The sequence below is a fragment of the Oncorhynchus masou genome, unplaced genomic scaffold (assembly GCF_036934945.1).
Source record: "Oncorhynchus masou masou isolate Uvic2021 unplaced genomic scaffold, UVic_Omas_1.1 unplaced_scaffold_1119, whole genome shotgun sequence".
Classification (NCBI taxonomy): domain Eukaryota; kingdom Metazoa; phylum Chordata; class Actinopteri; order Salmoniformes; family Salmonidae; genus Oncorhynchus; species Oncorhynchus masou.
In genome coordinates, this window is record NW_027000923.1 from 101793 (window position 1) to 115172 (window position 13380).

The 13380-nt window shown below is 43.7% G+C and overlaps 2 protein-coding genes across 2 annotated transcripts in view; one reads left to right on the forward strand and one right to left on the reverse strand.

Annotated features, from left to right (window-relative positions):
• The window catches only part of LOC135529211 (transmembrane channel-like protein 6), a 30473-nt gene extending 29029 nt beyond the window's left edge, over positions 1–1444 (forward strand). The window contains exons 14-15 of the mRNA XM_064958067.1: positions 814–912; positions 1040–1444. Of these exons, the coding sequence (XP_064814139.1) occupies positions 814–912; positions 1040–1054 (114 nt within the window). The 3' untranslated portion in view covers positions 1055–1444. The remainder of the gene's footprint in view (positions 1–813; positions 913–1039) is intronic.
• LOC135529208 (palmitoleoyl-protein carboxylesterase notum1a-like) overlaps positions 1–13380 on the reverse strand; it is a 65583-nt gene that overhangs the window by 30035 nt on the left and 22168 nt on the right. Inside the window, exons 6-10 of the mRNA XM_064958065.1 lie at positions 12481–12583; positions 12099–12290; positions 11469–11566; positions 9686–9833; positions 9179–9226 (exon numbers count right to left, since the gene is read on the reverse strand). Coding sequence (XP_064814137.1) covers positions 9179–9226; positions 9686–9833; positions 11469–11566; positions 12099–12290; positions 12481–12583 — 589 coding nt within the window. The remainder of the gene's footprint in view (positions 1–9178; positions 9227–9685; positions 9834–11468; positions 11567–12098; positions 12291–12480; positions 12584–13380) is intronic.

Consider the following 13380-nt stretch of genomic DNA (forward strand, 5'->3'; position numbering starts at 1 on the left):
TGGAGTGTTCTAACACTGTGTATACGGTGATAATGGAGTGTTCTAACACTGTGTATAAGGTGATAATGGAGTGTTCTAACACTGTGTATAAGGTGATAATGGAGCGTTCTAACACTGTGTATAAGGTGATAATGGAGCGTTCTAACACTGTGTATAAGGTGATAATGGAGCGTTCTAACACTGTGTATAAGGTGATAATGGAGCGTTCTAACACTGTGTATAAGGTGATAATGGAGCGTTCTAACACTGTGTATAAGGTGATAATGGAGCGTTCTAACACTGTGTATAAGGTGATAATGGAGCGTTCTAACACTGTGTATAAGGTGTTCTAACACTGTGTATAAGGTGATAATGGAGCGTTCTAACACTGTGTATATTGTGATAATGGAGCGTTCTAACACTGTGTATAAGGTGATAATGGAGCGTTCTAACACTGTGTATAAGGTGATAATGGAGCGTTCTAACACTGTGTATACGGTGATAATGGACGGTGATAATGGAGTGTTCTAACACTGTGTATACGGTGATAATGGATGTTCTAACACTGTGCATACGGTGATAATGGAGTGTTCTAACACTGTGTATACGGTGATAATGGAGTGTTCTAACACTGTGTATAAGTGTGGATAATGGTGATTCTCTAACACTGTGTATACGGTGATAATGGCGTGTTCTAACACTGTGTATACGGTGATAATGGAGCGTTCTAACACAGTGTATACGGTGATAATGGCGTGTTCTAACACTGTGTATACGGTGATAATGGCCAGCTACATGGTTGTTCCCTGGTGACCTGTGTCCTTGTGTCTCTAGGAGGGGGAGGATAAGAAGTTCCTGATCACTCGTCTCCAGGCCATCCACCAGCAGAACCGACCCCTCTCCCCTCGCAGGCTCACCAGTCAGGCCAGTCAGGTGTGTGTATGAGGGAGACAGTCTGTGTCTGGAGGAGGAGAGTGTGTGTGCATGGCTGCATGCATTCCTTTGTTCCCAATTTTTCCTGGCTCACATTTCTGACCATTTTCTCCTGTCCTCTTCCCAGGATTCCAACTGTTAGCATTCCAACTACTGAAAGGGCATTCTCTCCCTTCTCATTGGAGGGAATATCTCAGAAAATGTCCCGAATGGACCAACCTGGATGTAGCTCTCCTCTCCTGCCTCTGGGAAGAGTTGTTAAGGGATTCTTCAACTGGAAAACTATTCTCATAGGATGTCGTCTTTCCCAGGAAGCTGAGTTGGGACTGGGACTATAAAGGGATTTACTTCTTCACAATAACAAATCCCACAGACGCCAAAACGGGATTCTGATAGGATCCACACTCTTTCCCAGGAAGCTGGTCCTTATAAGGATTGGGAATAGGATTGGGAATGGGAATAGGATTGGGAATGGGAATAGGATTGGGAATGGGAATGGGAATAGGATTGGGAATGGGAATAGGATTGGGAATAGGATTGGGAATGGGAATAGGATTGGGAATGGGAATAGGATTGGGAATGGGATTGGGAATAGGATTGGGAATGGGAATAGGATTGGGATTGGGAATAGGATTGGGAATAGGATTGGGAATAGGATTGGGGGAATAGGATTGGGAATGGGAATAGGATTGGGGGAATAGGATTGGGAATAGGATTGGGAATAGGATTGGGAATAGGATTGGGAATGGGAATAGGATTGGGAATAGGATTGGGAATGGGATTGGGAATGGGACAAAGCAGTCTTTCCCTGTTCCAATAACAGACTACACCTCATAGGCAAAGACCACTGATCTTTATAGGCTACAATACTGTAACTAGGCTACATAGGGAAAGACCACTGTCTTTATAGGATCTTACTATGGCCAGGTCAGGCTACAACTTACTGTAAGTAGGCTACATAGGGAAAGACCACTGTCTTTATAGGATCTTACTATGGCCAAGCCATAGGCTACAACTTACTGTAACTAGGCTACATAGGAAAATACCACTGAGTTTTTATGAACTTACTATGGCCAGGCCATAGGCTTCACCTTACTGTTTATTCTTCATGTAAATGAAAGGACATGCCACTGTCACAAAACAATGGTTTATCGAAGCTCAATACTTTCAGCCAAGGATCTTTGTCCTTTTTTAAACTTGGATTGGAAGCCCTGGTCATGAGAGAGGATGGAGGGGTGAAGAGGTGAGGAAACGAGACTGGGATACGGTGTGCTTGTAGGGACACAGAACGGAATGCGCTTTTTCGAAACAATGTTTTTTTCCCTCACAACTTTGAATAGGGAACATATCAAATGCCAATAAGCTGCCAACATTGCACAAAGGACTAAAACTGTGCCATTGTTAAGCAGGGTGAATTCTGTGAAATATTGGATTTGTATTTGTTTTAATTGTAAATAGTATGATTTTTTTATTATTACTTTAGATGTTTTTATTGTATAAACTGGTATTTTGTCAACAGCCCTTTCATACCAACTGTGAACAGGTTATTTCTTTCCGTTTCTGATATAAAATGATTTTGATATGTTTTTATGTTAATTGGTGGTCACCAAAATGCTTCTGAAATGGCACTCTTCCCTACATAGTGCACGACTTTATAGTGCGCTGGTCGTATGTAGTGCACTATGTAGAGAATAGGGTACCTTTTTGGACGCATCCTCTGTTTACTGACTCTGTAGGAAGAATCCGCCTCTTAGTATCGGGCGATCTGATTGGTTCGTTCAAACAGGAAATGGTCTTAGAAGATCAACCACTGGAACAGTACGTTATTTGAATGTCTCTTTTTTTGTTTTTAAGTTGTTTTGTTTGTATACTTTATACGTAATTAAATGTTTTAACATATTTGTGTGTGTATTTGCTTATCTGATGTTTACCTCGTGGTTATGCTGCACTTGTACTTTTCAGTGGAGAAATCTAATATAAATCATTGAAACATAAATCTTTCTATTATTCAACACAATTATAATGTACTACAGACATGCAATCAGCACCATAAAAAGAGCTGAATATATTGACCATTTCCAAAGAATCACTTTGCTGTCGTAATACCACTCACACATGATCCACCTAATAAATATGAAGTAGAATACCGCTCACACATGATACATCTAATCCAATAAATATCAACTCCAAAGTAGCTTGAGTTTAGGGTTGCAAAATTCCCAGGTTTTCCAGAAATCCTGGTTGGATGATTCCCAGATTCTCTGTTTATTCCCTCCTGATTCCAGGGAACCTCCAACCGGGATTTCGGGAACATTTTGTGAAAGTTACCGAAAATGTGCAACCCTTCATTGAGTTCAAACAGTTAATCACATAACCTTTTAGAGATACCAAAGTATAACCCATTATTATCCAGTTAATCACATAACCTTCTAGAGATACTAAAGTAGAACCCATTATTATCCAGTTAATCACATAACCTTTTAGAGATACTAAAGTAGAACCCATTATTATCCAGTTAATCACATAACCTTCTAGAGATACTAAAGTAGAACCCATTATTATCCAGTTCATCACATAACCATTATTAGAGTTCATCACATAACCTTTTAAGATACTAAAGTAGAACCCATTATTATCCAGTTCATCACATAATTATTATCCAGTTAATTTTTAGAGATACTAGAGATACAAAAGTATAACCCATTATTATCCAGTTCATCACATAACCTTTAGAGATACTAAAGTATAACCCATTATTATCCAGTTAATCACATAACCTTTTAGAGATACTAAAGTATAACCCATTATTATCCAGTTAATCACATAACCTTCTAGAGATACTAAAGTATAACCCATTATTATCCAGTATAATCACTAATAACCTTTTAGAGATCACTAAGGGAGTATAACCCATTATTATCCAGTTAATCACATAACCTTCTAGAGATACTAAAGTATAACCCATTATTATCCTTGTACCATAAAAGCATATCTCTCATTAAAAGCACCATTCAGCATTATTCACCCAGGGAGAGTTGGACCATCCATCCAAAATTACAAACGTTTGTAATTCTCAAAACCTCCTGTAGAGGTCATCCATCATATCTCTCCCATTCCACATACTGTATCATCCATCCAGACATCTCTCCCATTCCCCACATACTGTATCATCCATCCAGACATCTCTCCCATTCCCCACATACTGTATCATCCATCCAGACATCTCTCCCATTCCCCACATACTGTATCATCCATCCAGACATCTCTCCCATTCCCCACATACTGTATCATCCATCCAGACATCTCTCCCATTCCCCACATACTGTATCATCCATCCGGACATCTCTCCCATTCCCCACATACTGTATCATCCATCCGGACATCTCTCCCATTCCCCACATACTGTATCATCCATCCAGACATCTCTCCCATTCCCCACATACTGTATCCATCCATCCAGACATCTCTCCCATTCCCCACATACTGTATCATCCATCCAGACATCTCTCCCATTCCCCACATACTGTATCATCCATCCAGACATCTCTCCCATTCCCCACATACTGTATCATCCATCCAGACATCTCTCCCATTCCCCACATACTGTATCATCCATCCAGACATCTCTCCCATTCCCCACATACTGTATCATCCATCCAGACATCTCTCCCATTCCCCACATACTGTATCAGTCATCCATCCAGACATCTCTCCCATTCCCCACATACTGTATCATCCATCCAGACATCTCTCCCATTCCCCACATACTGTATCATCCATCCAGACATCTCTCCCATTCCCCACATACTGTATCATCCATCCAGACATCTCTCCCATTCCCCACATACTGTATCATCCATCCAGACATCTCTCCCATTCCCCACATACTGTATCATCCATCCATCCAGACATCTCTCCCATTCCCCACATACTGTATCATCCATCCAGACATCTCTCCCATTCCCCACATACTGTATCATCCATCCAGACATCTCTCCCATTCCCCACATACTGTATCATCCATCCAGACATCTCTCCCATTCCCCACATACTGTATCATCCATCCATCCAGACATCTCTCCCATTCCCCACATACTGTATCATCCATCCAGACATCTCTCCCATTCCCCACATACTGTATCATCCATCCAGACATCTCTCCCATTCCCCACATACTGTATCATCCATCCAGACATGTTTAGGTGTCTCCATTCCCTCTGCATACTGTATCATCCATCCAGACATTTAGGTGTGGCAGTCCCATTCCCTCTGCAGTATCCTATGTAGGTGTGGCATCCATCTGCTAGTATCCATCTCTCCCATTCCCTGCTAGTATCCTATGTTTAGGTGTGGCATCCATCCGGTACATGTCAGTCCCATTCCCCTGCATATCCTATGTTTATCATCCATCCAGACTATGTTTAGGTGTGGCAGTCTCCTCCCATTCCCTGCTGGTGAGTTCATATGTGGCAGTCTCCATCCATCCAGTACATGTCTAGGTGTGGCAGTCTCCATTCTCCTAGTATCCTATGTTTACTGTATCATCCATCCCTCTCTGCTAGTATCCTATGTTTAGGTCTCAGTCCCATTCCCTAGTATCCTATGTTTAGGTGTGGCAGTCTCCATCCATCCAGTATCCATGTTTAGGTGTCCCATTCCCCACATACTGCTAGTATCCATCTAGGACATCTCTCCCATTCCCCACATAGGTGTGGCAGTCTCCATCCATCCAGACATGGCAGTCTCCATTCCCTCTGCAGTATCCTATGTTTAGGTGTCATCCATCCAGACATCTCTCCCATTCCCACTAGTATCCTATGTTTAGGTGTCATCCATCCAGTATCCATCAGTCTCCATCCCCCCACATACTGTATCATCCATCCAGACATCTCTCCCATTCCCCACATACTGTATCATCCATCCGGACATCTCTCCCATTCCCCACATACTAAAAGTATCATCCATCCAGACATCTCTCCCATTCCCCACATACTATGTATAATCCATCCATCCATCCAGTACTGTAGCGTTGATCAAAATTATGCTGTTCTCCCATTCTGTTGCAGTTAGTTCTGTTTCTATTCTGTTGTTGTATCATCCATCCAGACATCTCTGGCCCATTGCCCCAGCATACTGTATCCATCCAGTTCCATTCAGCATCCTCCCATTCCCCACATGCCCTGTTATGGGCCATCCATCAAGACCCCATGTGTCCCATTGGATCCCCTGTCCGGTGATCTGTATATCCAGGTGGGATTACAGTGAGCCAGGGCAGCTCTCCCAGCCCTCACAGAGTAAGCAGGGCCTTGTCCATCCAGACATCCCTATCTGCTAGTATCCTATGTTTAGGTGTGGCAGTCTCCATAGGGCCTCTCTGCTAGTATCCCTATGTCGGGGAGGAGCGGAAAGGAGGTGTGGCAGTCTCCATCACCATGTTTTTACAAAGCTCTGCTAGTATCCTATGTCTAATTAAGGTGTGGCAGTCTCCATCCCTCTCTGCTAGTATCCTATGTTTAGGTGTGGCAGTCTCCATCCCTCTCTGCTAGTATCCTATGTCTTTAGGTGTGGCAGTCTCCATCCCAGTTATGATATGTCTAATCTGCTGGTGAGTTCAGTTATGTGGCAGTCTCCATTATCTCTGTCTAATCTAAGACCCAGTATCCTATGTTTAGGTGTGGCAGTCTCCATCCCTCTCTGCTATGTATCCTATGTTTAGGTGTGGCAGTCTCCAGACCCAGTTATGATATCTCTGCTGGTGAGTTCATATGTGGCAGTCGGCTATGTGGTCATTTGAGACAATTCTGATCAATCAATTATGTTCTAAGTGAACCCTTGTTACTATGGCTGTGTTTAACAGGCAGACCCAGTTGGTCTTTTGCCCAATTATTGGTAAAGACCCTGATCTGATTGGTTAGAAGACCAATTAGTGGAAATTAGGCAGAATTAGGCTAATCTGAGAAGTTATGATATTAGGCTGCCTTATGATATGTCTAAATGATATGTCTAATCTATGAGGGTTATGCTATGTCTAATAATCCATTGCCTTCCATATCAGAAGCTTGATTCTGTATCTTCTGTTATGATATGTTTGATCTAAAACCCAGTTATGATATGTCTAATTAGAGTTCAGTTATTCTGTTGCTTAGAGTTGATATGTCTAATCAGTTCTGTTGCTTAGAGTTCAGTTCTGATATGTCTAAGAGTTCAGTTCTGTTTCTATTCTGTTGTTGCATTGAGTTCCGATATTCATCTCCAAAAGACCCGTTCTTTGGCCCTGCTGTGTCAGAGTCTGTGTCTAATCTAAGACCCAGTTTGATATTCTAAGCTACCTGTATGAGCCTCTGAGACCCTGCTCAGTTCCCAGTTATGATCATGCATCTGAGACCCAGTTAGTCTCCCTGCGACCCATGATATGTTGCTGGGCCATCTTGATATGTCTAATCAACATCAAACCCAGTTATGATATGTCTAATCAGGAACTGGATCACGCAGTTATGATATGTCTAATCTAATACCCAGTTATGATATGATCTGAGACCCAGTTATGATATGTGGGACTAGGTGGGATTACAGTGATATGTCTAATCTAAAGGGCAGCTGATATCAATCTAAGAGGAGAGGACAGCTAATCGGAGACCCAGGAAGCTGGGGGCAGACCCAGTTATGATATGGGGGTGGGGTTAGGATTGTTGCTATGGGTATGTTGTCTAATCTGGAGGATCTTTGGTGGAGACCCAGTTATGATATGTCTAATCTGGAGACCCAGTTACGGTCCCAGCAGTGTAGGGCTAATCTGAGGGGAGTTATGGTATGTCTAATTGATATGGATGTCCATCCAGTTAATATGTAATCTGAGACCCAGGAGGATATGCGGAAAGGAGGTTATAAATGGGAGTTATGGTATGTCTAATCAAGTCACTTATGATTTTAATCAAAGCTCAAATTAAGACCCAGTTATGATATGTCTAATCTAAGACCCAGTTATGATATGTCTAATCTGAGACCCAGTTATGATATGTCTAATCTGAGACCCAGTTATGATATGTCTAATCTAAGAGGAAGTTATGGTATGTCTAATCTAAGACCCAGTTATGATATGTCTAATCTGAGACCCAGTTATGATATGTCTAATCTGAGACCCAGTTATGATATGTCTAATCTGAGACCCAGTTATGATATGTCTAATCTGAGACCCAGTTATGATATGTCTAATCTGAGACCCAGTTATGATATGTTTTATCTGAGACCCAGTTATGATATGTCTAATCTGAGACCCAGTTATGATATGTCTAATCTAAGAGGAAGTTATGGTATGTCTAATATAAGACCCAGTTATGATATGTCTAATCTGAGACCCAGTTATGATATGTCTAATCTAAGTCTAAGGACCCAGTTATGATATGTCTAATCTGAGACCCAGTTATGATATGTCTAATCTAAGATGAAGTTTTGGTATGTCTAATCTAAGACCCAGTTATGATATGTCTAATCTAAGAGGAAGTTATGGTATGTCTAATATAAGACCCAGTTATGATATGTCTAATCTGAGACCCAGTTATGATATGTCTAATCTGAGACCCAGTTATGATATGTCTAATCTAAGACCCAGTTATGATATGTCTAATCTAAGACCCAGTTATGATATGTCTAATCTAAGACCCAGTTATGATATGTCTAATCTGAGACCCAGTTATGATATGTCTAATCTGAGACCCAGTTATGATATGTCTAATCTAAGAGGAAGTTATGGTATGTCTAATCTGAGACCCAGTTATGATATGTCTAATCTGAGACCCAGTTATGATATGTCTAATCTGAGACCCAGTTATGATATGTCTAATCTAAGACCCAGTTATGATATGTCTAATCTAAGAGGAAGTTATGGTATGTCTAATCTGAGACCCAGTTATGATATGTCTAATCTGAGACCCAGTTATGATATGTCTAATCTGAGACCCAGTTATGATATGTCTAATCTAAGACCCAGTTATGATATGTCTAATCTAAGACCCAGTTATGATATGTCTAATCTGAGACCCAGTTATGATATGTCTAATCTAAGACCCAGTTATGATATGTCTAATCTGAGACCCAGTTATGATATGTCTAATCTGAGACCCAGTTATGATATGTCTAATCTAAGACCCAGTTATGATATGTCTAATCTGAGACCCAGTTATGATATGTCTAATCTGAGACCCAGTTATGATATGTCTAATCGAACTAGAAATCAGTGACTGTGACTGATCAGTGACTGTTCACTCACTTCCTGGTGATGACCTCATGGGATAGGCAGGCTGGAGCAAACAGGGCCCTGGCAGTCAGAACAGACAGATCAATCAATGTGATCAGAGGAGAGTTAACATTCTACAAAACATAAAACATTAACATTCTTTAAAGAATAAAACAGGAAGTTATGGTATGTGTGTGTGTTTGTACATTATTGTGTGTGTGTGTGTCTCTGTGTATACTATCCAATGTGTGTGTGTGTGTGTCTCTGTGTATACTATTCAATGTGTGTGTGTGTCTCTGTGTATACTATTCAATGTGTGTGTGTGTGTGTGTGTGTGTGTGTGTGTGTGTGTGTGTGTGTGTGTGTGTGTGTGTGTGTGTGTGTGTGTGTGTGTGTGTGTGTGTGTGTGTGTGTGTGTGTGTGTGTGTGTGTGTGTGTGTGTGCGTGTGTGTGTATACTATTCCAATGTGTGTGTGTGTCTCGTGTAAATTGTGTGTGTGTGTGTGTGTGTGTGTAAATTCCTGTGTGTGTGTGTCTTACGGGACGTCTTTGAGTGTGTTCCTCAGCTCATTGCCCAGATTCTGTATGTATCTCCATTGTCCCTCGTGGACCAGATGACCAGTCAGGTGGATGTTATCTACTGTTAACTGGGCCTCATCAAATAACCACTGGACCACAAACACTGGACCTAGAGAGAGAGGGGGGGTCTACTGTTAACTGGGCCTCATCAAATAACCACTGGACCACAAACACTGGACCTAGAGAGAGAGGGGGGGGTCTACTGTTAACTGGGCCTCATCAAATAACCACTGGACCACAAACACTGGACCTAGAGAGAGAGGGGGGTCTACTGTTAACTGGGCCTCATCAAATAACCACTGGACCACAAACACTGGACCTAGAGAGAGAGGGGGGGTCTACTGTTAACTGGGCCTCATCAAATAACCTCTGGACCACAAACACTGGACCTAGAGAGAGAGGGGGTCTACTGTTAACTGGGCCTCATCAAATAACCACTGGACCACAAACACTGGACCTAGAGAGAGAGGGGGGTCTACTGTTAACTGGGCCTCATCAAATAACCTCTGGACCACAAACACTGGACCTAGAGAGAGAGGGGGGTCTACTGTTAACTGGGCCTCATCAAATAACCACTGGACCACAAACACTGGACCTAGAGAGAGAGGGGGGGTCTACTGTTAACTGGGCCTCATCAAATAACCACTGGACCACAAACACTGGACCTAGAGAGAGAGTGGGGGGGTCTACTGTTAACTGGGCCACATCAAATAACCACTGGACCACAAACACTGGACCTAGAGAGAGGGGGGTCTACTGTTAACTGGGCCTCATCAAATAACCACTGAACCACAAACACTGGACCTAGAGAGAGAGGGGGGTCTACTGTTAACTGGGCCTCATCAAATAACCACTGGACCACAAACACTGGACCTAGAGAGAGAGGGGGGGTCTACTGTTAACTGGGCCTCATCAAATAACCTCTGGACCAAACACTGGACCTAGAGAGAGAGGGGGGTCTACTGTTAACTGGGCCTCATCAAATAACCACTGGACCACAAACACTGGACCTAGAGAGAGAGAGGGGGGTCTACTGTTAACTGGGCCTCATCAAATAACCACTGGACCACAAAACACTGGACCTAGAGAGAGAGGGGGGTCTACTGTTAACTGGCCCTCATCAAATAACCACTGGACCACAAACACTGGACCTAGAGAGAGAGGGGGGTCTATTGTTAACTGGGCCTCATCAAATAACCACTGGACCACAAACACTGGACCTAGAGAGAGGGGGGGGGGGCGTCTACTTTTAGCTGGGTCTCATCAAATAACACTGCACCTGGAGAGAAAGGAGAGTGCTAGAGAGAGAGAGAGAGAGTGCTAGAGAGAGCCTCAGAAGGGGGAGAGACACCTGGAGAGAAAGAGAGAGTGCTAGAGAGAGAGAGGGAGAGACACACAGAAGAAGAGACAGAGAGAGAGGGAAGAGACAGTGCTAGGGAGAGACAGAGAGAGAGAGAGAGAGAGAGAGGGAAGAGACAGTGCTAGGGAGAGAGACAGAGAGACAGAGAGAGAGAGAGAGAGAGAGAGAGAGAGAGAGAGAGAGAGAGACACAGAAGAAGAGACAGAGAGAGAGGGAAGAGACAGTGCTAGGAGAAGAGAGAGAGAGAGAGGAGAGTACTAGAGAGAGAGAGAGAGAGTGCTAGAGAGAGAGAGAGAGAGAGAGAGAGAGAGAGAGAGAGAGAGAGAGAGAGAGAGAGAGAGAGAGGGAGAAAGAGAAGAGGGAGAGTACTAGAAACACTCTTACTCTTGAGCGTGGGGTAGACTTTATATCCAAAGAAGCAGTTCCACTCCTCTCCTATGTGAGTCTGTCTGCAGCTCTCTGGCACCACACTACCCCAGTACCTAGATAGGAATCAGGAAGTATAGTCACAGTTGTCACTCGTATGGTCACTCGTTGTCTCTCCTCCCACCTCTCTCCCTCCCCCCCCTCTCTCCCCTCCCTCCCTCCCTCCTTCTCTCTCCCCTCCCTCCCTCCCTCCTTCTCTCTCCCTCCTTCTCCCTACCTCCCTCCCCCTCCCTCACCTCCCACCCTCCTTCTCTCCCTCCCTCTCCCTCCCTCCCTCCCTCCCTCCCCTCCTCTCTCCCTCCCCTCCCTCCCTCCCTCCCTCCCTTCCTCCCTCCCTCCCTCCCTCCCTCCCTCCCCCCTCCCTCCCTCCTCTCTCCCTCCCCCTCCCTCACTCTCCCACCCTCCTTCCCTCCCTCCCTCCCTCCCTCCCCTCCCTCCTCTCCTCCCCCCCTCCCTCCCTCCCTCCTCTCTCCCCTCCCTCCCTCCCCTCCCTCCCTCCCCCTCCCTCCCCTCCCTCCTTCTCTCTCTCCCCCTCCCTCACTCTCCCACCCTCCTTCTCTCTCCCTCCTTCCCTCTTCTCTCTCTCACCTGATTCCTCTCCTGATAGCCTCAGCAGGGTCACAGCTGATGGTGCTGTGACAGTCTGTAGATCTGTACTGCTTGTTATCCAGGAACCAGCCAGAGTCAGCCAGACCCCGGACCTGAATCTCCCCGTGTCCCCGGGACTCCAGGTGCTCCGCCACACGGTCCACGTTCAGTAGTACACCTGTACCCCCCGCACTGGAGGGGAGAGGGAGGGGGGAGGAAAGGGAGAGAGTGTAAAAACCATTCAGTAATCCAGAGAGGGGGAATAAGGAGAGTTGGAGAGGTCCAGAGGGCCAGATTGAGGGAGAAACAGTCAGATGTCCAACAAGTAAGTAAAGTTAAAAGGTTTGAGACTGTGGTGATTTTATCAGACACACACACTGACCTGCTCCCAGCCAGTAGCAGGACCTTCGCGCTGTCCAGTCCTTTAGTAAGCAGCTCATTAACCACCTCCTTAATGATCACTGAGCCCATGAACGCATAGTCACCTACACAGAGAGAAACATGAACACAGGCGCAGTTTGATTGATAGCTTGTTATACAACCGGTGGGTCTAATCCTGAATGCTGATTGGTTAAAACCGCATTCCAGCCGGTGTCTATTCCACAGGTTACCACCAGCTAAATCTATGATGTTGAAATGTCTATTTACTCTGTTCCATGTGACTGTGCAATCCACTGTCTCATCAGCCCAGCCAGGCAATTTATAAACTTCATCTCCACTATAAAAAGCTTCTAAATCAAATCAAATTTTATTTGTCACATACACATGGTTAGCAGATGTTAATGCGAGTGTAGCGAAATGCTTGTGCTTCTAGTTCCGACAATGCAGTAATAACCAACAAGTAATCTAACTAACAATTCCAAAACTACTGTCTTATACACAAGTGTAAGGGGATAAAGAATATGTACATAAAGATATATGAATGAGTGATGGTTCAGAGCAGCATAGGCAAGATACAGTAGATGGTATCGAGTACAGTATATACATATGAGATGAGTATGTAAACAAAGTGGCATAGTTAAAGTGGCTAGTGATACATGTATTACTTAAAGATGCAGTAGATGATATAGAGTACAGTATATTTGTATACATATGAGATGAATAATGTAGGGTATGTAAACATTATATTAGGTAGCATTGTTCTAGAGATTATCTCACACTTCTTTTAGACTAACATTTAGTTTTCAACAACAGAGATTTGTATAAACCTTGACTGTCTCTCTGACATTTGCAACATTGTTTAAATATTTAAATTCGATCTCCAGCTGTCCCATAGTAATGA